This window comes from Lissotriton helveticus, chromosome 1_1 (genome assembly GCF_964261635.1).
Source record: "Lissotriton helveticus chromosome 1_1, aLisHel1.1, whole genome shotgun sequence".
Classification (NCBI taxonomy): domain Eukaryota; kingdom Metazoa; phylum Chordata; class Amphibia; order Caudata; family Salamandridae; genus Lissotriton; species Lissotriton helveticus.
In genome coordinates this window covers 1,236,067,622-1,236,088,976 of record NC_136057.1, presented here as the reverse complement: position 1 = coordinate 1,236,088,976, position 21,355 = coordinate 1,236,067,622, and the positions used below count along the sequence as shown (strand labels likewise).

General features: G+C 41.5%; 1 protein-coding gene across 3 annotated transcripts in view; it reads right to left on the bottom strand.

The window, feature by feature from the left end:
- CERK (ceramide kinase) overlaps nucleotides 1-21,355 on the bottom strand; it is a 206,936-nt gene that overhangs the window by 124,939 nt on the left and 60,642 nt on the right. The window contains exons 2-3 of one of the 3 annotated variants that reach the window (XM_078679685.1): nucleotides 12,489-12,560; nucleotides 7,539-7,585 (exon numbers count right to left, since the gene is read on the bottom strand). The exons of 1 other annotated variant lie outside the window; for it this stretch is intronic. In XM_078679685.1, coding sequence (XP_078535811.1) covers nucleotides 7,539-7,585; nucleotides 12,489-12,560 — 119 coding nt within the window. The remainder of the gene's footprint in view (nucleotides 1-7,538; nucleotides 7,586-12,488; nucleotides 12,561-21,355) is intronic. One more of the 3 variants, XM_078679694.1, reaches the window with a different exon arrangement.

Sequence of the window (21,355 nt, the reverse complement as noted above, 5' to 3'; positions counted from 1 at the left end):
TGAGGCAGAAGCCATTTATGTTGTAAAGATACCAATGTCCACAAAGAATAAGTTGAGGTTCTTTTATTAAAGCATTAACCCTAGTGACAGTAGGAAGTGCGGACGCAGCCGCCTGTCAGCTCTACTGCTGGGTCACTCTGACCATCCAACCCCTACAGTTCTAAAAGGAATGTCAGAAGCATTACATGAACCATTTAAATAATAACACTTATCAGAAAGAGTACGCATGTGTCGCACTCGAGCCAGGAAGGATCTGGCTCGAGACACAACAATTTACAGGCTATACACACACGAAGAAAAAAATATGATACACTCCACACCTTGTGTTTACTAACTTGGAAAAACGTCAAGGAAGGAGTGTTTGTGCTGTTCCTCATGTAGGAATAGTAGAAGTGACTCTGGAACTGGAAACAACTGTGTCTCACTGAGATCTACAGTTGGAAATCCATTTGTTGGCTTTTTAATGCCCTCACACACCCTTTCAGGTGTCATGCTTCTTCATATGGGCTGCTCCTCGTTGGGTCGGCGGTGCAATACCCAGCGGGTTCACCTCAAAGAGGGGCACTTTACCGGAGATCTTTTATCCAACAGCCGTATTGTGAAGTGCGGGTATGGGGCCAGAAAAGTGTAGACGTGTTAGTGAGTTTAAAATAGGGCTGGGAGTGCCTGAAAGTGACTTTCATTCTGGAGGTCTCCTGCCCTAATTAAAAGCAATGCAATCAGCACTCATTGGAGTATAATGTCTCCTATTTACGCGTTAGTTAGTGAAAAATGAAGGTAACGGTCAACATGTTTCTCGCGTAATTGTCTAGTGACTCGAGATTCTTCAGGACCATAAGGAATGGAACTATCTACACTAAACAATTATATGTTTTGTATATAGGTTCATCAGAAACCCAGTGCAATGTCTAATATGTCAATGTACCTGCGTTGAGCTGGATCTGCCTAATAGTGTCTAGATTCCAGTCATCAACAGTACCCGGCGGTAAACACATCAGGCTTTCACTCCCATGTATGTTGGGGTTTAGTAGCCTTGTGTGGAGCTTAGTGACCTACCCACGCCGCCGAGTCCTTAGTAACTTGGACACATATTTTCAATATGTGAAATTTATACTTGTGAAATATAGATAGGTGTTGTTGTTATGTATTTACTTGACAATTGAGGGTTCATGTGTAACACACAATTATGTTAGCACCAATGTATTACCTCATTTGGACTACTAGCTTCTGGTTTTCAACACTGAAAGAGCACTGGATCATGCTAACCAGGCCCCAGTGAAAGTGCTCTTTCCCGAGACATGATGAATGTGAATTGGTAACCCCAATGGCAAGGAATTTAACCCCCTTATAAGTCTATGGTAAGTGGTACCAGTGGTATCCAGAGCATGGGAGTTAAAGGGGTCCCCAGAGCCTGAAGCACTGATTGTGCCACCTGAGTGCCCCAAGTAAACAGGTGACAGAGGTCCTGACACTGCAAACAGCATGAGCAGTGCAAACTGCTAAAACTCGACTTTGCCCTCACCATGAGTGGCAAGGTCGAAGCACTATTTGTAATATAGGTCAGTCACCCTAATGTAGGTTGACCAGCGAGGAGGCGAGGACATCGGACGTAGGTGCAGAGGTGGGAGATCTTCCTTCTTACATGCTTGACCAAAGGGGTCTCCCCTCCTCTCTCTCCTATGGGCTAGTAGGTCCCATCTGTTAGGGCGTGAATACTTTAGCCGCACAAACGGTGGAGTGTGATATTGATCACCCCACCAAGTGGAACCCTCATCATAGTACGGTACGGGTGGAGCCCGATTGTGTAGTATAGCTCTTGATGAATGCCACGGACCCCTCGGGCCAGTAGGCAGAAACATGTCGACCACTTATAGTGCGGTGGGGGGACAATAGAATCCCCAACACACCAACCATTTATTTTAAACACCATACAGATGCCAGTTGCATTCGAATGAGTATGAGTATGGCCTTTTAACTTTACTTTTTTGTAAGGGCCCCCACTTAGCTTTAGAAGTGCATCCCTGTCTTCAGGTGTATGCCCGCCCTCTATCAGACCACGTTTTTAGAGGGCGAGGTCTGGTCAATGATGAAGCATGACACCAGGTGGTGTGTGAGACCAGTCTTTCACTTTTTGAGAGATGCCTGCACTCACAAGATAACACTACAACACTGTAGCACTTAGGTCATCACACTAGGAGCGGCTCTTTTTGTGTTAAGCGTTATAGATTGGAGGGTGCCTACTCCTAGCACCCCGTGCCTCTAGTTCCCTTCCCCAGGTCTTCCCTGGGGGTCTTGTGGTTAAACAAGACTATTTGCTAAAACATAACTATTTAGATGAAACACAGTTTGGTTTTAGAGCAGAACACAGCACGGAATCAGCGTTAATTAAATCTATATATGAAATTAGAGCAACTTCTTACTTAAGGGGAGCGGCTGCCTTATTCTGCTTGATTTATCTGTAGCATTTGAAACTGTCGACCATGATCTCCTGCTAAGTCTCTAATTTCCATCTGCGTTTCAGACAAAACACTTGCACTGTTTTCATCCTTTTTGTCAGGCATAATACAATCTGTAGCCTGGGGACGCTACGAGTCTCCACCTTTCGTCCTCCAGTGTGGAGTTCCTCAGGGATCATCCTTAAGCCCTTCATTATTTAACATTTATGTATCAGAACTGCCTGCACTCATAAGATCTTACAGTCTAGCGCTGAAATCCTAAGCAGATGATACACAAATTGTGTTATCTCTATCAAAAAACTCTGCATTACCTATGCAAAATGTCAAGGACTGTATGTTGGTAGGCAGGTCTTGGATGAATTCCCATTGTCTGGGATTAAACTCATAAAAAACAGAGGTAATTACCTTTGGTCACTTTCTGCCTAACTGGTCCAAGAGTCGCTGGCCAGACGAACTGGGATCAGCACCCATTCCAGTCACCAAGGCTAAGAACCTTGCTGTGATTATTGGTGAAAAAACTGAATTTTAAACCACAGGTAAATGCTGTTGTTTCATCAAGCTTTTTCTTGCTGAAAACCATTAAAAAAATACTACAGTTCATCCCCACATACAGCAGGAAAACAGTGATCTCTTCTCTGATCATGGCAAAACTCGACTATTGTAATTGTCTCTATATTGGCCTATCTGAAAAACAACTCAATAAGTTGCAAATTATCCAAAATGCAGCTGCACGTCTTCTGTTAGGTAACCCTAGGCATTTGTCAGTCCGAATTCATTTACATAAGCCTCATTGGCTCCCGGTTAGGAATCACATTATTTTCAAAGCCCTTTGCATTACCTATTGAGCACTTCAGAATACTGGCCCCATGATTTTGAGATGCCTACTCTACTGGTATGTCACAAAAAGGCATTTGCGTTCCGAAGGAGCTAAACTGCTAGCAACTCCAAGAGTTTAAGGCCAGGTGGGGTGGCAGTAGTTTTAGGGCAGCTGCCACCAAACTCTGGAATACACTTCCTATTTCTATCAGAACCCTTCCGACTCTATTTGCCTTTAGGAAGGCCTTGTAAACCTGCCTATTTGAGCAATAGTCGTTTTCTTCTTTCGTCTTACAGATATTGGCATAATGCACCGCTCAGCACCAAGACAGCCTTGGGTATTCGCGCTCTTAACAAATTTGTTAACATAACATACAGTATGTAGTGGACAATTGAGCATTTAGTTGTATAACGTGATACGTAAGCATACATTTATATAAGGGTTGTTGTTATGTATGTAATTGACAATGGAAGATTTATGTGTATAACATGTGATATGTAATCACGTCATTTGGATGTATTTGAGTTTAATTTGCTTTTTTGTTTTTTATAAAACTAATTCTTAGTGACTGCTACACGGAAGAGCATATAAATAAATAGCATTGATGCGAGGGGTTGGCAAGCACCAGGTAATGAAGTCCAGAAAATCAGTATAAAGTTTCAAAAAGTCTTTATTTCCAATCCATTAATTCTCACAATATGGTAGCATTACACTTAGCCAACGCGTTTTGTTCTCACATGGAGAACTTCATCAGGGCTTAAATAAGGCGAGTATCCTCATGGTAATGAAGTATTGCTACACAAAAGGGAGCTTCAAATAGGTGCAGTGGGCGCAGTGTAGGAAGTTCACAAAGCTGAGTCCAGCCCCTGATCATGGATCTTGGGTAAATGAGTATAGTATAGAGGATGTGCAAGGTAGGTGTTCCAGGCAATAACACTGGACGCAAACGGGGAATTGCCTGGGCCAAGTCCGGCCTCTCCGATGTCAATATTTGGTCAGAGTCGCTGAATAACATTGATGTTTTGAAAGAGGTTTATTGGCACACATAATCTGAGTTCATGTTTGTGATTAATTAGCTAATGTTGTATCTATCGCTAATGGGGGGGCAATTTGCTTTGAGTGTATTTCTGGATCCCTCTCCTCAAATCGCATGATTTTTTTTAGGACTGGCTACCTGTGAGGTCAACGCGTAGGGTCACATAATGTGAACACGGTCCGAAAATACCGGTTGAAATGCTTTAAGGGTTCAATCCTGACAGTACACCTAACATTCAGAGGGTTCATTAAAAAAAACTTTGATATTTCAGACGGAAAAACACCTTTGACAAAGAAAGTGTGAGGGACTCGCAGGGGTTGGAGGCATTTCCTTTTCTCTTTGAGCCATCACTCGGTTTACTAATTGCGTGTTTTATGTACATTATTTGATACATAGAGTGTGACTGCAAGGGTTTTCCCCACAAACTACTCCATGGGGCCCTCACTTGCCTGAGTTAGGGTAAGACTCTGTGATGATGTGTGAATGAACAAATGCATGGCTTTTCTCACTCTCAGGAAACTACAGTGGTTTGCAGTGCGCACTTTTCACATGATTTCTACAAACAGTTATTAAGATCATGAACAGAAACAGATTACTTTCTATATTCTTTGTCTTTATCATTGTTCTATATAATTTTCGTTCCTTTTATATCTCCAGTTGTGTGTTTCATTATTTATGATTAGATATCTTGCATGTTTTTCACACCTTATCGGACCTTAAAACTCTGCAAATTTAGCAAACATTGCACAACAGGACTGTACTAATAGGTGTAGTGGGACTGTTGATGAATGAACATGATTGTTGTATAGGATTTGGGAAAATAAGGATATGGTTCCTGAAAAAGCCTAGAACCTGTTACAGACTGAAACATGTTCACCTATTTAGGTGCAGGGATAATAGGTAGGACAATGCATGGCAACATTTTAAGGTCTCACCTAGGTAGCACATGCGCTCCTCTTTGAGTCATGCTGTATCTATGGGTTTTAAGCACCACCCTCTTTTTTTAATTGGCTCCTTTTACTGTCCTTCCTAAATGCCTGCTTATAATTGGTTAATATTCTTAGTAGTCCCTCCTTTTTAACTTTTGTAACCTCCCATGAGGACTGTCCCTGTTACATGTCCTCTTACTCTTCATGTTAATGTATGATACTTGGAGAGCACTTTTTTTCTTTTTGTTGGCCTGCCTCTGCTCATACGTGTTATCTTTACTTTGCGCAGGTTGAAAGGGTCCCGGACGAGTCATTTACCACAGCTTCCAATTCACAATCGCAACGCGTTCTGCATACGTGCAATCGTACTTTTCTATATTAATTTTAAGATTTTGGGGATGCTCAACAGCCACTGCACGCCCTGCAAATGCTTGGCAGGATGTTATTCTTCTATATTTAAACTTGTACATGATTCGTGTGATGTTACTTTTATTTTTTTTTAAACATTTTAGGAGATGCTCAGCGCGGCGCTGGATTTATTCTAGATTCGAGTGCAGGTGCTTTGAACACAGCTCTTGCGAGTCACCCATCCAACTGAACAGTCTTTGGTGCATAAAACTGACCTCAGCCACCTGGACTGTACGGTAGCTTTCAATATGTCATGTTATTGGGACATCGTGCAGTCCTCTAGTGAGGGATGCTGTGCAGTGCTTCAGTGAGGGGCACTGTGCAGTGCTTTAGTGAGGGGGGACTGTGAAGTGCTTGTAATTTGGTGAGAGCCACCCCGTGCAGTGCTTTAGTGAGAAACAGTCCATCCAGTGATTTAGTTAGGGACACCATGCAGTGCTTTAATGAGGGATGTAGGGACAGTGGGAACAACTTTAGTGAGGGACACTGAGTGGTGCTTCACTGAGGGACAGACACCTTGCAACAGAGTGCAGTGCTTTAGTGAGGGACACTATACAGTGCTTTAGTGAGGAACACTGTGTAGTGCTTTTGGAAGAGACACTTTTAAAACATTTTTTAAAAACATTTTGGGAATGCACAGAGGCCACTGAGCGTTCTGCACACACTTCACACAATGTTACTTACACTTTTTTTACCTTTTGGAGATGGTAAGAGTGGTGCTGGATTTATTCTAGGTTCCAGGGCGGGTGCTTTGATCATGGCTCTAGCGAGTCGCCCGTGTAATGAACAGTGTTTGGTGCATAACACTGACTTCAGCCACCTGGACTGTACTCTAGCTTTAAATACATTACTGATCCAATGCCATCAGGGAAGTGACGTCTCAACTTCAGAGGACTATCCTTTTCCTTTCAACTGGACCCCTGGTTGGAAGCCCCTACGTATACGGAGAGAGTTCAAACCTTTTCTAAACTGGTCCTCGGCTTTTATTTTTTATTTGTATGTCACATAAGCCTAAACGTGCATTAACGCCAAAACCAAAAGGTGAGGCATACGCCTGGAATAATTTGTAGTCCTGGTTAACACTTGTAAATGACTTAGACCCTCGGTTTAAAGCATTATGGAAAAACCAATATCATTTACAACACCAATAGGTCTAACCTTCACAAATGCAAGAACGATTACATTGTTAATCATCCCTTAAGGTCCTCCCATAAAAAAGGGAAGTCCTTGGTTTAGGACATAGGGATTTTTAGATTCCCTAGCTCCTGGGTCCACATACACCCACCGCCTAAAAGAGCTCCTAATAATAACAGGGAGCTCATACACTACTAAACTTTTCTCTGCTTATTGAGGTGCGACCAATGATGCAGCATGTAACCGTGGGGTGGTTTTGAGGCCATGCCTGTCAATTTTTCGTGAATCCCTCTGTCGTATACATTTTGGGAGATGCCATATGGATCAAAAAGTGCTTACAATAAAAGGGAATTTCCCTAAGAGTTAGTTCCTTTTGAGACTGGTCATTAGCTAGTTGTCTTTTGATGTATAGATAGGGAGGATGCAAACAGGAACACCTCTTGTTCTTTTGGACCTTCTCCCACATTAGGAGATCAGGCCTGCTTGCTTATAGTCCTTGAAAAGGCAAACCTTCAGAATTAAAGATGTATTCACATAATCAGTGTTAACTTCAGTTTTCACATTTATTCACAATTGACCAATCAAGTAAAGGACAAGATGATACCAAACAATATAACGTTGGTTATTTTTGAAAAATGCATCACAGATTGTGAATGAAAGTTTCTAAAAAACACAATGATCCATGTTTACAGTACAGAAATATCTAATCACTTTAGGCAAGGCAAACAAAATCGACAAATTCTCATTAGATACTTCCCGGGTAATGAGAAATACGAAATGTTTTTGTAATCACCAACAGGTTGTGCTAGAAAGAGAAATTAAAACAATTTATTATAATTAAAGCATAATAACTTGCATTTCTAAACATGCTGCCCATTTCCTGCAGTGGAGACATATCCCAACACCTTTAGTAATAGAAGTAACTGACCCACTCCCAGTGATTGCCACCGAGGAAGTCTACAAACAGTCTCTAAATCAAGTCCATGCAAACGGCTGACACAGTGATACCCCCTGGCACTCTGAAGGATTCAAATCAGTTGTATTTAGAAACTGTGTTTATTACTAGGTCTAAGCTCTATCTGCACCTTCATCTGATGCAGTAATGCCACCACAAATATATTACTGCCCAAGTGTTTTCTGTGTACATTTCCCTTGTATAGCTTGGTTTCCTGGTTAGTAAGGGTGGCATGTCCACTCTCTCTGTACCTAAGTGGTTACTATTGATTCACCAGTAACAAGTCAAAAACATATTGCTTTTCGCCTATTATGCCAGTCTAGACAGAGGCCTGCCTTATGAAAATAAGTAGATGCATTAAGTGCAACGTGTATGCCCAGACATGGGTCCCTTGTTCACTGTGCTACAGGACTCAAACTATCGCTTACTGGTGAGACCTAAGTAGGCTAAAACCAGACTGGGGTTGCTTGTGTTCCCCCACTGTAGAGGGGGCCTCTTCTTTGGGCTTGGCCTGATCTGTTCGTATAGCAACAGGACCAAGATTGATATGTAAATGGCAGGTCTCTGTCTACAGCAGTAAAGTGACAAAAAACAATAGTCGGGAATACAGCCCAGGCATTCGTCATTTCTGAGATCAACCCAAACATTCCTTCTATCTTTTGTTGTCTGTCTATGCATCACTGAACGATCAAAAAAGTACCCAGTTGATGCACATCTCAAGTGCAGGGTGCCACTGTACTAACCCAAACCCCCCTCCTCATTCCATATTAGGTGCAACCATAAACAGATTATTCACCCACACGTGGCATAAACTTGTGCTGCGTTATTGTATGCCAATTGCATGGAAACTGGACATGAGGCCCTAAAACATATTTACCTAGTATGCACATTTTCACATAAACATAATGCTAGTTTTGAGGTACAACACATTCCTGCAGTTTTCAATGTGCTCACTCCCAGTAAATGGTGTCTACTCATGTTCTGTAATCAGTTGGGATTGCAAATTATACTATTCAACGCTCAACTGACCTTTTAGTAGACTGGCAAGTAAAATATCTTTTTTTTTAATTGTTGTTCCTTCAATTACTCCCAGCAATAAATGGCTTTCCTTTAAACATATGCATTATTATATGCACGCACAGTAGGGCGTCTGGTAGTTCACAGAGATGAATGTGTACAGTAGTACCACAGGATTATCTGTGTTGACCGTTAGCACTACTGTGTCACTGTGTGAAACATGGAGGAAACTTGGCCTATTTGGATCAGCAATAGACACACCTATTGCTACACAAGGATGTGCAGCTTACTTATCAGTTATCTGATATAGATGGTTACCATATGTGACAAAATATAAAACTGCGAATTACCAGTATGATACCGGTTGACTGCAAGGTCTTTTTCTTGGGGAGGTCTCTAGTGTAGCCACCCCTAAGAAGCACCAAGGACCAGCAAACACGCCACAATCAAAGCATGTGAGACTCGTCAGCTTCACTCATGCATGTTTCCCAGTACAGAGGTCATATAGAATAGTTAAAGGGCTGTCAATACAAAAATACTAACAGAAAAAAATACAGATAAGAAATTTGCATTCGAATTTATGCTTCTCAAGATTTCTCAATCTCCAAAAGTAGATTCCAAAGAAGGCCTTCCCACAAAGTCTTACAGAGTTCTGGAGGATTCGGAAAGATGTGTGTGGGGAGGAGGAGGATATGTTGTGGTGTTCAAGCAGATGTATCACTGCTAAAAGAAGTGCTGCTGTACAACTCATTTATTCAGTGGTACACAGCACTTTGTCAGACTTAAAATGTTTACATTGCTTACTATCACTCCAAGGAATACCTTCCCTTTCAACATACTCTTCAAAGTACCAGTGTAATGTATATGTTGTGTTAGAGCTCCAATGGTCCAGGCATTGAGGTTTTTCCATTCATAGTACACTTATTACAGAGTGAGGAATTAAAACCAAGAGAGGGTACTAGACTACTGGGGGCTGCATGGGACATGGCATGGCCTGGTTCTACACTGCTTGATATAAATAAAGAAACCATTTTGCAGAGATGTTTTTTTATTAAAACATGTAGCGAGATCTTGTTAATTCCAGAGTGCAGACAGTGTGATTGGCTGTGTCTTCGAATAAACACAGTTCCAAACTCAGTAGGATGAAAAACAGCCCTACACAGGGCAGCAAGAGGTGCTACTAAGCAGCATCCTTTCCTTGATGAAAGTGTGTCTAAAGGGAGACGCTCCCACTTGCACTCCAGTTTCAGAGAAACTCTTAGTGAAACTTGGAAAACCGGTAGTGTGTTTACCTATAAAGTTACAAGTAAGGTCATGATATTGTGGACAAATATATCCCTATCCCTGTTTAACCATATTCAGTAGGTAGAGATAGATAAGAAAGTGGGATCTTTAGTCCTGAGGAAGGCCGACAGACCCCTTGAGGACGGTTCATAACAGCTGAAACATTCCGACGTACGAAGGAGGGATGAAGGGGCACTAATTACCCCCATTTCCTCAACATCTGTATGTTTTAACCCTATTCTCGGAGTCCAATAATAAAGAACATTTAGGCCACGCGAGATGTAGTTTCTATCTCACCTTTATAATGTTTTGCTCTGCAATGTAGATCCCTGTATTTATGTAGGTATTGTCTCCCCCATAAACCTTTTCTCCATCTCAGGCGTTGGTCTGCGCAGGGATGTTTCAACAGCCCTATGATGAAGCATGCCACTACTAGTGGGTTAGTGAAATTTTAAAAAACCTTGTGTCTTTCTAATGTGATATTCTTATTCGCTCAAAATATTCATATTTCCTCCGTTTCCTTTCTGTGTCTGTGAGCAGCACTGTTTGGCTGCTACCAACAAAAGTCCCCCAGCCACTTTCACCCAAACCAGCTTTTCCGGTCTACAGAGGAATGCCTTCAAGAGGTTAGTAGTAAAGAGGTTTGAAATCTGCCACATGGCAGGTGCCTTACACCTTCAAGTGCATCATAAACAAAGTACATACCAGGTAACTCGAGCCTCTCTTTCGGTTGCTAAGTATGCACCCTCACTGCATCATGCAAGTGTCTCGAATGAAAGAAAGCATCTTCATAAATAAAGCACAAAAAAAAGCAAACAGCCCACATGAAGCCTGAATCTGCCTGGTGTGAACCCACTGCATTATATAACACCATGTCTAGAAATGATTAACATTTGTAAAGAGGTGCAGTCAGACAGTGTGTCAGGTATGATCACTGCACACTTAAATTGTGTTCCAGGTTAGTGCATTTAGCACGTAAGCAACTAAAAGGTCCCAAGCTTCCCAACTACCTCAAACACAATTATTAGAGGATGGGATGGATGTCTGCATTCTGTTCTCAGTTGGAAGTAATCAAACAAAAAAAATGGATCAAAGGTGTTTCACACTTTGATGTCTGGTGAAGTATGAAGTATGAAGATGTGCACTTCTGGGACAAGGACAAGGAGAATCAAGAAAAACAGATAGTGCAACTAAATCACACACTGTGGATGTGAGCGGAATGCGACAGGATGATAAAAGACAGAGAACCTTGAGACAAAATAGTTGCCCTCTATGAAAGGTGGCTGGGCTCATAAATCAGGTAACATAAATTTACCAATCTAAAAAACACTCTGTTAATTGATCCATGATAGGACAGATTACCAGTTATTTTTATCCATATGACGTGGAAAGTGGTATACCTGGCACAATAGGTTTTGCTTTACTTTAAATACGGTGCAAAGCCTAGACGTTGCAATCCAATTACAACCTTAAGCATCCGTGCCTGAAAAGCAGGAGATAATTGTATGTAGGGTGATGATTATTTCATTGGCTTAGTCCCATATAGAAAGTACACCCATGGCATGCGCCTCGCGCTACATGTATCCAGGCACAGTATCGACACTTGTGCGAGACGGGGACCCAACCGTGTCTGAAGCCGGCATTTATGAACATTAAAAGGCAACAAGATTTTAAAAAACACCACCACAAAAGAAGCAAATGTTGAAAGGGAGCAAGAAAGGAGAAGTTAATTGAGATATGGAATGGGGGGGTTCAATTGTCCTGAAAGAAAAGATGAAAGACTGGAGGTGGTCGTTTTGCAGTCTTCTTTTTCATTTCAAATAACCATCAAGTATTAAGTGCAGAAAAACGTATCTTAGTATGCCTATCTGGGAAAAGGGGTGGGTATGCTAGGTGATTCCCTCAAAAGAACAAGGTTCTCTTTGGGAAAAGTGCAGTGGTGCTAGAGGAATGGCAGTTGACCTGTTTCAACTGATTAAGACTGAATATGTTACAATGCATTATGTCAAATATTCAAATTAAATGACAACTTCAAAGATAATAGCTCCATTCACAAAGAAGTTTGCCTTTTGAAAAAGTATCAATTTTCAGCCGAGAATGTTTGTTAATCCCATGCATCTAAGATAGCTTGTCAGATATAGAGGAAATGCCACACCGGAGCCAAAATAGTTATTTATGGCTTTTTTGACAATAAGCTGGAAAACATGTCTACTGCATGTATTTCATGATATCAAGCAATAGCTGATTCTACCGGTTTTTTTACTATGTATTAGCAAATTGAATTTTGGATGATCAAAACCACAGTTTAGCACTATTTTAGGTAAACCACTAGTCGCAGTTCTTATGAATGTCAAAAAAGCCATAAAAAAGGAAAGCCTTTCACCAACACCTAGAAACCCAAACCCTCGCATATTTCTCCCCTGGTCCGGCACCACAGCCGGACACTTCATACCTGGTAGAGAATGCTCATTGTCACAGCATGCTACGCGCCTTGCTCGACGGAGCACCCCAGCCAAGCATATTCCTGGAGGAAAACAGGACACACTGAACAATTCATACATGTTTTACAATAGCTTTCATTGCATGTTACACAAAGGCAAAATAATGCCTTTTAAGTGTTAATAGGTGTATATTTTTTACCAGACAAATGAACATTTCCTTGCATAACCAGTAGTAATGTTCTTGGGAAATCATTTGGTGCAGTACTTCATGGTCACAATACAGAGATGAAGGGGCACCGAACATTGGTAGGCAAAGAATGGAAAGACAACAATTTCCAATATTGGTGACAGAAAAACTGTGACTGTTAGGAGACCATTGGTCTTTTGTAGGCCTGGGCAACATTAAAATGCCTCCAACATAATTTGTATAATTTCAAGAATTTCACGATACGTTGGTTATGCATAATTTCTGAAATTATTACATTACGCCAAGGAAAGCAATTACACCGCGATCACATCAAAATTATAGCACAGGAACAATGTGCGAATTACAGGAACACGAGCTACTGTGGCTCAAGGGTTGCGTATTATTTGTATAATATATTTTAGCGCAAAATGCGTAGTGTTAAGTGGCATTCAAATTTCTTAAATTAAAAGTAAATTATGCACATTTTTAATACCCCTACTTTTTGTACTTCAGTGATGCATTTACAAGCACAGCACCCGCGCAATAAGGCAATAATTTGGAAAAAAGGGACACATATCTACGATTAAATGGCCTTTTCATAATGAGCCACCTCACCTCTAACAAAACACTTTAAACGCTATACCAATGACTGCAAGATAGCAGATAGCACATCTGCTATGACAGTTTTTACATCTCCTCTAAAGAATGGGAAATTCCATCACTATGCAGTCTGTACTAAGAGAAGCAGTCTTTTTACTTTTGGAAAACTGAGAAACATACCTAAATTTGTTTCTATATTTGTACAGGGTTTTGCTATAGTGTCTCTAGAATAATGCGGCAAAGGAGGGCAAGACTATGTGGCAGGGTTCGTGGCATCACCCCCGCTAAGGCGGAGGAGATTCGCCCTATTGCCAACAAGCACCAAAGAGGGAAAAAATAAACTGATAATAACGTAATGTTATTATCATTTTATTTTGTCCTCCTGCTGAGGCAGTTTGCGTGAGGAGGCGGTGAAGGGCTGCAGGGGAGGAGTGGTAGAGCACTCTCAAGTGCGCAACGACTGTTAGGCCGGTCCTTTCGGGCCACCCAAAACGGTCATGCACACTTTCCCTGTTCTCCATGTTGGCTGTGTGGAGAAAATGCCAACCACTCCAGCCCCTGGCAAAGCTCAGTGTCACGGCGCTCAGAACAACCACAAGGCTGCATTGCAGCATTGTGATTGGCTGCAGGGAGCGTGGGAGCCCTGGTGCTTCCTGCTTCCCTGTTTCCCCAAGAAACCAGGAAGAGAACGCAGGAGAGGCGGCGGTAGCCTAGAGGTAAGTGTTTGTTTTTTTAAACCAAAATACCCCCACACGCCCCTGCTTCCCCACCCGCTCCCCTGCTGCTTGCAGATAGCAGCTGCAACTTGCGGGGTTGGATAAAAAATACGGCATACGATTCACATTTTGCGGGGTAATGCTCCTCATTCCGTGGAACTATAATCTGACTATTTTACCAACTTAGCTCAGCATTAATGCTGTAGGGAAAAGGTTTCACCTCATTCGTACTAGACTTACAACTGAATACAGCAATCAGTAATTTAATGGTGACCAGTTAACCTTGCATTGTTTTATTAACTTCTGAGCTGTTTGAGCTAGAAGCTAAAGTTTTTGTTGATATGTCCAAATTATGCATCAGACCATGTATTGTGTGGCAAATGAGTAAATGCAGCATATGTGACAACTGCAGAGTTACATGATTCCATCGACCTTGTATATATCTTTTTAATTGCATGTACATGGTAAGGTATGCAGGTATATATATTAAAGTTTAATTTATTTCACAAGCAGTAGTTTCAGCCATGGTGCAATCTAGCCAGGCAGGAGTGATTTGGCAGAAACGTCTCTAATGGAGCTAGAACAGGCACATAAAGCTACTTTAAACAAATCATTCAAAATGTATTACATGGAAATTACTTTTTCAACAAAATTCAGCCCAAAAACTGAACCATGTGCATGCGCAGTTTTGCTTTGGTAGGGAGAGGTAGAAATTGTGCAGCACATAGACTGGTTTAGGTTTAAAAGGAGGAAATGGTACTGAATACAATATCAGTTTCCCCAAAGGTCACTTACCATTTTTAGGTAAGACCTAGAGACTGGTGTCTTGCCTGTCTCATGCAAACAAAAACCATACCATTAATACAAACTGTAAACATTGGGGGGTTTATCCTATTGTCCAGTCTGATCAACTGTCATTTACATCTTGCCCACCACAGCATGGAACAGTGGGTCAGTCCACATCAGGCATTGGCTCTCTTGACCTGTGATGGACTGCATTTTGCATTTTTACAACTACATACCTGCCTAAAAAGAATTGCACTTCAGAGCCAAGCCTGGTGGATCAATACTTCACTTTACAAATGCTTTATCTACCTGTCCTTGATCCATTTTTACATGTTTATTCTTTCTTGTTGGTTAACACTATGTCTTCAGGTTACAGAAATTTGAAGGCATTAGAATAATTTCTTTGTGCAGTAAGAATAATTTTTTTCTGTGGTAATAATTAAAACTAAGACTGGGTTTATCTACACTTTATGAGTAAATCTGTCTTTTAGGAAGCATCTGTACTAGTGTATTAAAAAGTATGTGCGTAAAATTCATATTGCAAGCATATGGGTGTCACACTTAGGAGGAAGTATGTTTTCTTTTTTCTTTTTTTTTTTTTTGGCACATGCTTGCAAAACAAAATTAAGCAACACGTACGTTATCCAATGACATACCTAGTGTCTTTGCAAGTTCTTGTTTATTCTTGCATTAGCACAAGGAAACGAGACCAGGTAAGGGGTTAGAAAAAGAATCAAACCTAGTTTCTAGTAAGCCGTACATACTGCTTACTACTGTTTCAACATCCCTTTCTGTTCAAACATGGTAAAAGAAAACAGCTCAACCACATACCATGTATAGGAACATCATATTTGACTACAACTAGTAGGATAAATGACATCTTTGATGACAAGAGAAAGGAAAGAAATCAAAGAACCTTTCAACATAGATCAGATGGTGCAGGAAGCAAGTGCTACACTAGGTTTCACAGGGATCCTCAGTTGTCTGGAGGTGACTTTATGGGATCATCATTATTTTCCTGGCTGGGAAGTGAGATTCTGAAGTCAGGTGGGAAATCAACTAGCGATGGACACTAGTCTTGGGATAGGTAGTTCACCACTAGGTCCTTACCTGCTTGGGGACAAGCTGTTCCTAGAATTGGTCTTACAAACCACCACCACAATGGGGCAGAAATTATAAAGGTTTTGATTTTAAATGGCATCTAAAACTTAGCTTGTGATTTTGCCAGATTCACAATGGGTCAGGCAGTGAAGATGACCAGAGTATGCATTACAATGGGATTATGCATCTTTAAGATGGTCTGTCGGTTATAAAAAACCTGGGGCTGCATGAGGTATGGATAATACTTCCAAAGTAGTGAGAACATGGTTAGATGTTTGCTAGTACTGTGTTCGTTTTCTCTTATGTATTGATGCATATCTGCATACATCTTTCTCTGCTTCACTGTGGTCTTAAAGACTCCATGGGATGAAATAGCTTTAACTGGTACCTCACTCTTGAATAAGGAAGTCAGTTGTCAGACTTATATTTCTTCTCTTGTTACCGACAGATATTGTTGGAGAATTTTACTGTTCTTTTTTTTTTTTTTTTAAGTTTGATTTTATTTGAGAAAAAAGAAAATCAGAAAGGAAGGGGGGAGAAGAAACAGGAAATGGGATATGAAAACAGTATACATCATGCAGAGAAAACAATTGCAATTGCAAGGGGGAATGTATAATAAAGAAATATCACTGGGAATGAATTACAATAACAAAGAAAAAAAATAAGAAAATTTTTACAGCAAGCATAAAAAATTCAAATCCAGAAAATAAACAAGCAATGATATAAAATAACAGAATAAGAAAAAAGTTACCTATGATGGGAAAAAAAAGGCAACGGGGAAAATTAAGGTGGCTTGCGTACGGTCTGGGGAAGCAATAGTGGGAGCAGGCGGGGAAAGATAATTTACCAGGGGAAGCCAAGGTAAGTGAATTTTAATGTTCTTAATTTAATTTGCTCCTCCATTAGGTGGGCGGCTTCTCCACTATGGCAGAGGAGTTTCACCCCAATAACTGCAGAGGCAAACAAAAAATAAAATGATCCTAAAGCAGATCATTTTATTTTTTGTCCTGCCACTGAGTCTTGGGGGTGGGGCCACAGCACTGCAGCAGAGGAGGAGGAGTGGTGGGCCCTGCTGTCAGTGTGCATGACGATTTGGCAGGCCAAACCCTCATAAGCACTGACATCTCTCCAACCCAGCTGTATTGCTGGGTGAAGAGAACAGCAGACATAGGCTCCAAATTGCAGATGGAGTGCAATCACCCAATCCCAACGCTGCTCTCATGGTAAGAGGAGCTTCAGCCTGTGCCCATAGGAGAAGCCCGGGTGCAGCGCGGCGAGCAGAAGACAGACAGGTACGTTTTTTTTTTATTATATCAGCCCTCTCAGCGCTGCCACTACCCCGCGCTCCCCCGCACCTCCTCCTGCTCTGCCCCACAATATCTCCCTCACACCAGCCGCTTCTGCCATTAAGTTCTTCTACCCATCACCCTTGTTAGCTCTGATGGCCTCCTGTAGCCACGCATCTCACTGGGTTACCTATATTATCCCTAGCAGTTTCATAGCTTTTATTGATATTGATATTAAGGGATTTATACAGCGCACAATTGCCAGATGCGTCCTGGCGCTAATGTCCTCGGCAGAGAATTGAAGGATAGGCCTGGCTTAGAAGATACATTATCCTCAAACCTCTAACTGACTGCTCTTCCTGAAGAGAAACAGTTCTCAGGGCTCACTGCGGATTACGATGGGCAAGTGAAAAGCCATTTTTAAGCTGCTTCCTCCGAATGAGAAGATTAGACTGATGTCTAAAATGTCCAGGAAGATTATTCCACAGTGGAAAAGATGAAACTCCTGCCTCCCCATTTCTTGGTTCTAGTTTTACCAACAGCCACTGTTGTGTACTTCCTATAAACCTATAAAGAATCTGCTCGTTTAGACAACATAGACTGTGGGATTGCTGTCCAGACTGATTCCAGACACCCCCACAGGGTATGTGTGCCTGTGTACCCAGCTAACTCACAGTGCCACTGTAAACGCCTCTTACCAAGGACAGAATGGTTCTTGGCAACTATCGAACAACAACCTTGAACCCCTCAGGGAACTTAGAAACAGTGCAATACTTTTCGTTCAGTCACACGTGTTCCCTTTGTCTACGAGATACACAGAATAAAACGGTGGGGACGTTTTCAATAAGCATTTATTGAACCAGCGTCATTTTAGTGTAAAATAGGTGTGCTGAAACAACCATAAGACAGAAACAGATATAGATGGCATGAAGCACCAATAGAGTAAATGGGTGGTAGATTTCTACCATAGTGCTAAAACAATGAATATATGCAAGCATATAAATATATGACAGTAATAATGTACCTAAGTGTACCTAGCATGTACTTAGGTTTAAAGCCAATAATCCCCCTATGCTGAAGCCAATCCCATTACCTGAAGTGAGAGACTGTGGGACCCCGTCTTGGTCTCGAGATAGACAACCCGTGAGGGATGTCAGACCACTGCGTGTTGGAGTATCTGCGTGCAGGAACCTCAGCATCTCGCATCAGTGTGTCATCATGGATGTCATTCTCCTCTGCCTGCCCTGGCACAGATATGGTGTATATATACCCAAGAGGACCCCTCGGGGGATTCTACCTCGCTGTATCATGTCGGTCGAGGAAGACGGAAGGGATGACCCTTACACATAGTTATTATACAGAAGATGGTAATCCTGTTGTGATTCTGAGAGTCCTTATGCATAATTAATGTGGCTAGTTTTTGGGGAAAACCACATGACATTTATGCAGCGCTCAACTAGGTAAAAGGTCAATAAGAAAAACCTGTTGTAGTATTATATTGGTACGGCAAATGTAGGTGATGGGTTAGGGGACTACTAGAGCATATATTTTGGTACACTATGAAACATAACACCACTGTTCTAGGGTTCTTCTAACGCAACATTCTTCTGGGCAGTACAGCGAAAGTTTTTTTTCAGGAAGGTTGAGCCATCTCCATAGAAAGTTTTATGTGCTAGGTATAGGGCCTTAAACCTGATTCTTTTGATTACAGAAAGCCAATTAAATGTGTGTAATGCCTCTGCCACTGACTTAAACTTAGGAATTTTCATTAGCAGGCAGGCTGCTGCATTCTGTAGGCTTTTAAACTTTTCAGAGAGCGCTGATGAATGCTCAATATACAGCATTACAATAGTCCAATCTCAATAACACTAAGGCGGCGACCACTGAAATCCACTCAAAACATCTATAAGTTGTTCTGAATCTTTATTTTTTTGCTGTCTAAATTGAAGCCAAATCCCCCTGGGATAGTGAACTTAGAGATACTATAGAATCCTCTATGCATTACGCTCAGGCCGATTAGACAATTATTATGATGCCTCCTAAATTAGTAGTCTCATAAGCTTTTTGTTTCAGTTGGCAACAAGGCATTTCACAATTGTGGCTGGTCCCCGGTACCCCATGGCACTGAAATTCAAGAATCCACTATTAGATGTAAGGGTGAAGGTCCGACAGGTAAAATAGGTTTGTATTGCCTACCACTCTAAACAGGCGTGCATGCACATATAATAGGAAGGCCACAAACTCCCCAAAGGAACATGCTCACATTTTGTTCAATTTGGGGACCTCTATTCATCTACCACTGCACAACAGGCATATACTATGGCAGCTGGAACTCTGGCTCATCTTGCTGTAATGCTATAGCCCCTAGTCCACACGAGGTGGCTTCCGCTACTACCTCTGTGTTACAATCAGATTTGACTTGTCATGGTGGTTTTGAGCAAAATTGTGTCTTTTGCCTTCAGAAATGCCTCTTGGTGGCTGCAGATAGCAGGGCCAGGCCCAATTCATATTTTATGTGCAAAATGTATCACGCTGCTCTACCTTTTCTTTGGATGAGTTAACACGCAATCGCCATCAGAATAAGGTAAATTCTCCATATAAGGTTGGAGGAATGACTTTTTGGGAGAGATTTGGTATAAAAAGGACTTTTATGTTAGCAGTGCAATCTAAGTTAATTATCACTCTGCTTTCTTTTCATAATGAAGTAGAGAGCCCAGAGTACACTGTCAGATGTTGCTCAACTGCTGGTGTTCATGCTATCATTCCTCTTTTTAAGTCAGGGTTTCTTGTTAATTCTGCTGTTTCGCCTTTGCTTCTTTGTCTTTTGTGTACGATCACGAGGCTCTTTTGATCCATTTGCGAGAATGGACTTACCAGGTGGTCATCAGATGAATTTATTATAATTTAGAATTTACTACTCTGTGTATTCCGTTCAGCCCTCTGATTGTGCAGTAGGCTAGCCTCCACTGGAAGTAGTAGGCTACACCCCCAATAAACGTCTAGTCAGATCCCTAAATTGGCTGCAGTAGGTTTCAGGCAGCGGTGAGGGCTAGTTGCACTGAATGGCAGAGGAAGTGGTACGAATAGACCCTCTTCCATCCTCTAGTGAAGGATTCTGACAGTGGCAAAGGTTCCTGTGAATCTGCCTTCTGCTCCACTGGAGTTCACAACTAGGTTAGCTAAACACTCCATACCATAAGTGTTGGTCATTTTCTGAGCCATGCAATGCAGGCACTTACAAGTACAATTAAGGAATTACGTGTGGGTTGCCTGCATTATACCCGTCAGGCGTGCCGTGCAATTAGCCAATTTCAAGTCGCGAGGCTCAGTTCCCTGAAATACCTAAGAACCAATGAGACAAAATTCTAGATGGCATAGACGACATTACGGCTGATATAAATAATGGTGTTTTCTCTGTCTGCAAGTTACACTCAGTTTTGTTGCCATGATTGGAACTTGCCTAGAGATCATTCAAAACAGCTTTATGAAAACAAAACGCAGCACCAACAGAGACAATTTAATTTTAAAAACGTACTTGGTTTGATGGGGGCTGCAATCAAAACATTCCACCTGCTGTGATGTTCCAGCCTTCCACTAACTAATTCTGCCTTTGCACAAAAACCCACGTCACAAAACAGACCAATCATAGTCATGCATCCAACAAGCACAGATTTCAATATGGAGGACAATACAGCTTCTCGTCAGGTTGTTAGGTTTTCTGCCATATTGGTACCAGTTACTCTAACGAACGTTCGGAACCCTCTCCTAACTCATCTACATCAAAAGAAAATCATCAGGGTCAAAAACGAACTCCAAATTAGGGACAGAGAAGAACACAAGATATTACAAATAGAAAGGGCCACCCTTTATGTGTACCACAAACCAAACTTAATTTAAAGCGGATACTTGTGATACATATCCCTGTTGGACCAATTTTACACGTGTGTTCCTGAAAAGGCCATTGCATACGATCACACACCAAGTAAGACTCACAGATTTCCAAACAAATGCACACATATACACCAAAGAAGCATGTTCTGCTTATTTTCTTTCTGTTTTTTTCAGTACCATCACTAGGAGTGGCAGAATGACCCGTTTTGTCATTAGTGAAACCATTCAAGAATAAGATTGTGGCAAAAAAACAAGCATTGGCATAGCCAATAGGTCTCACCTTTGGGACCTTGTAAGTAAAAAAAAAAAAA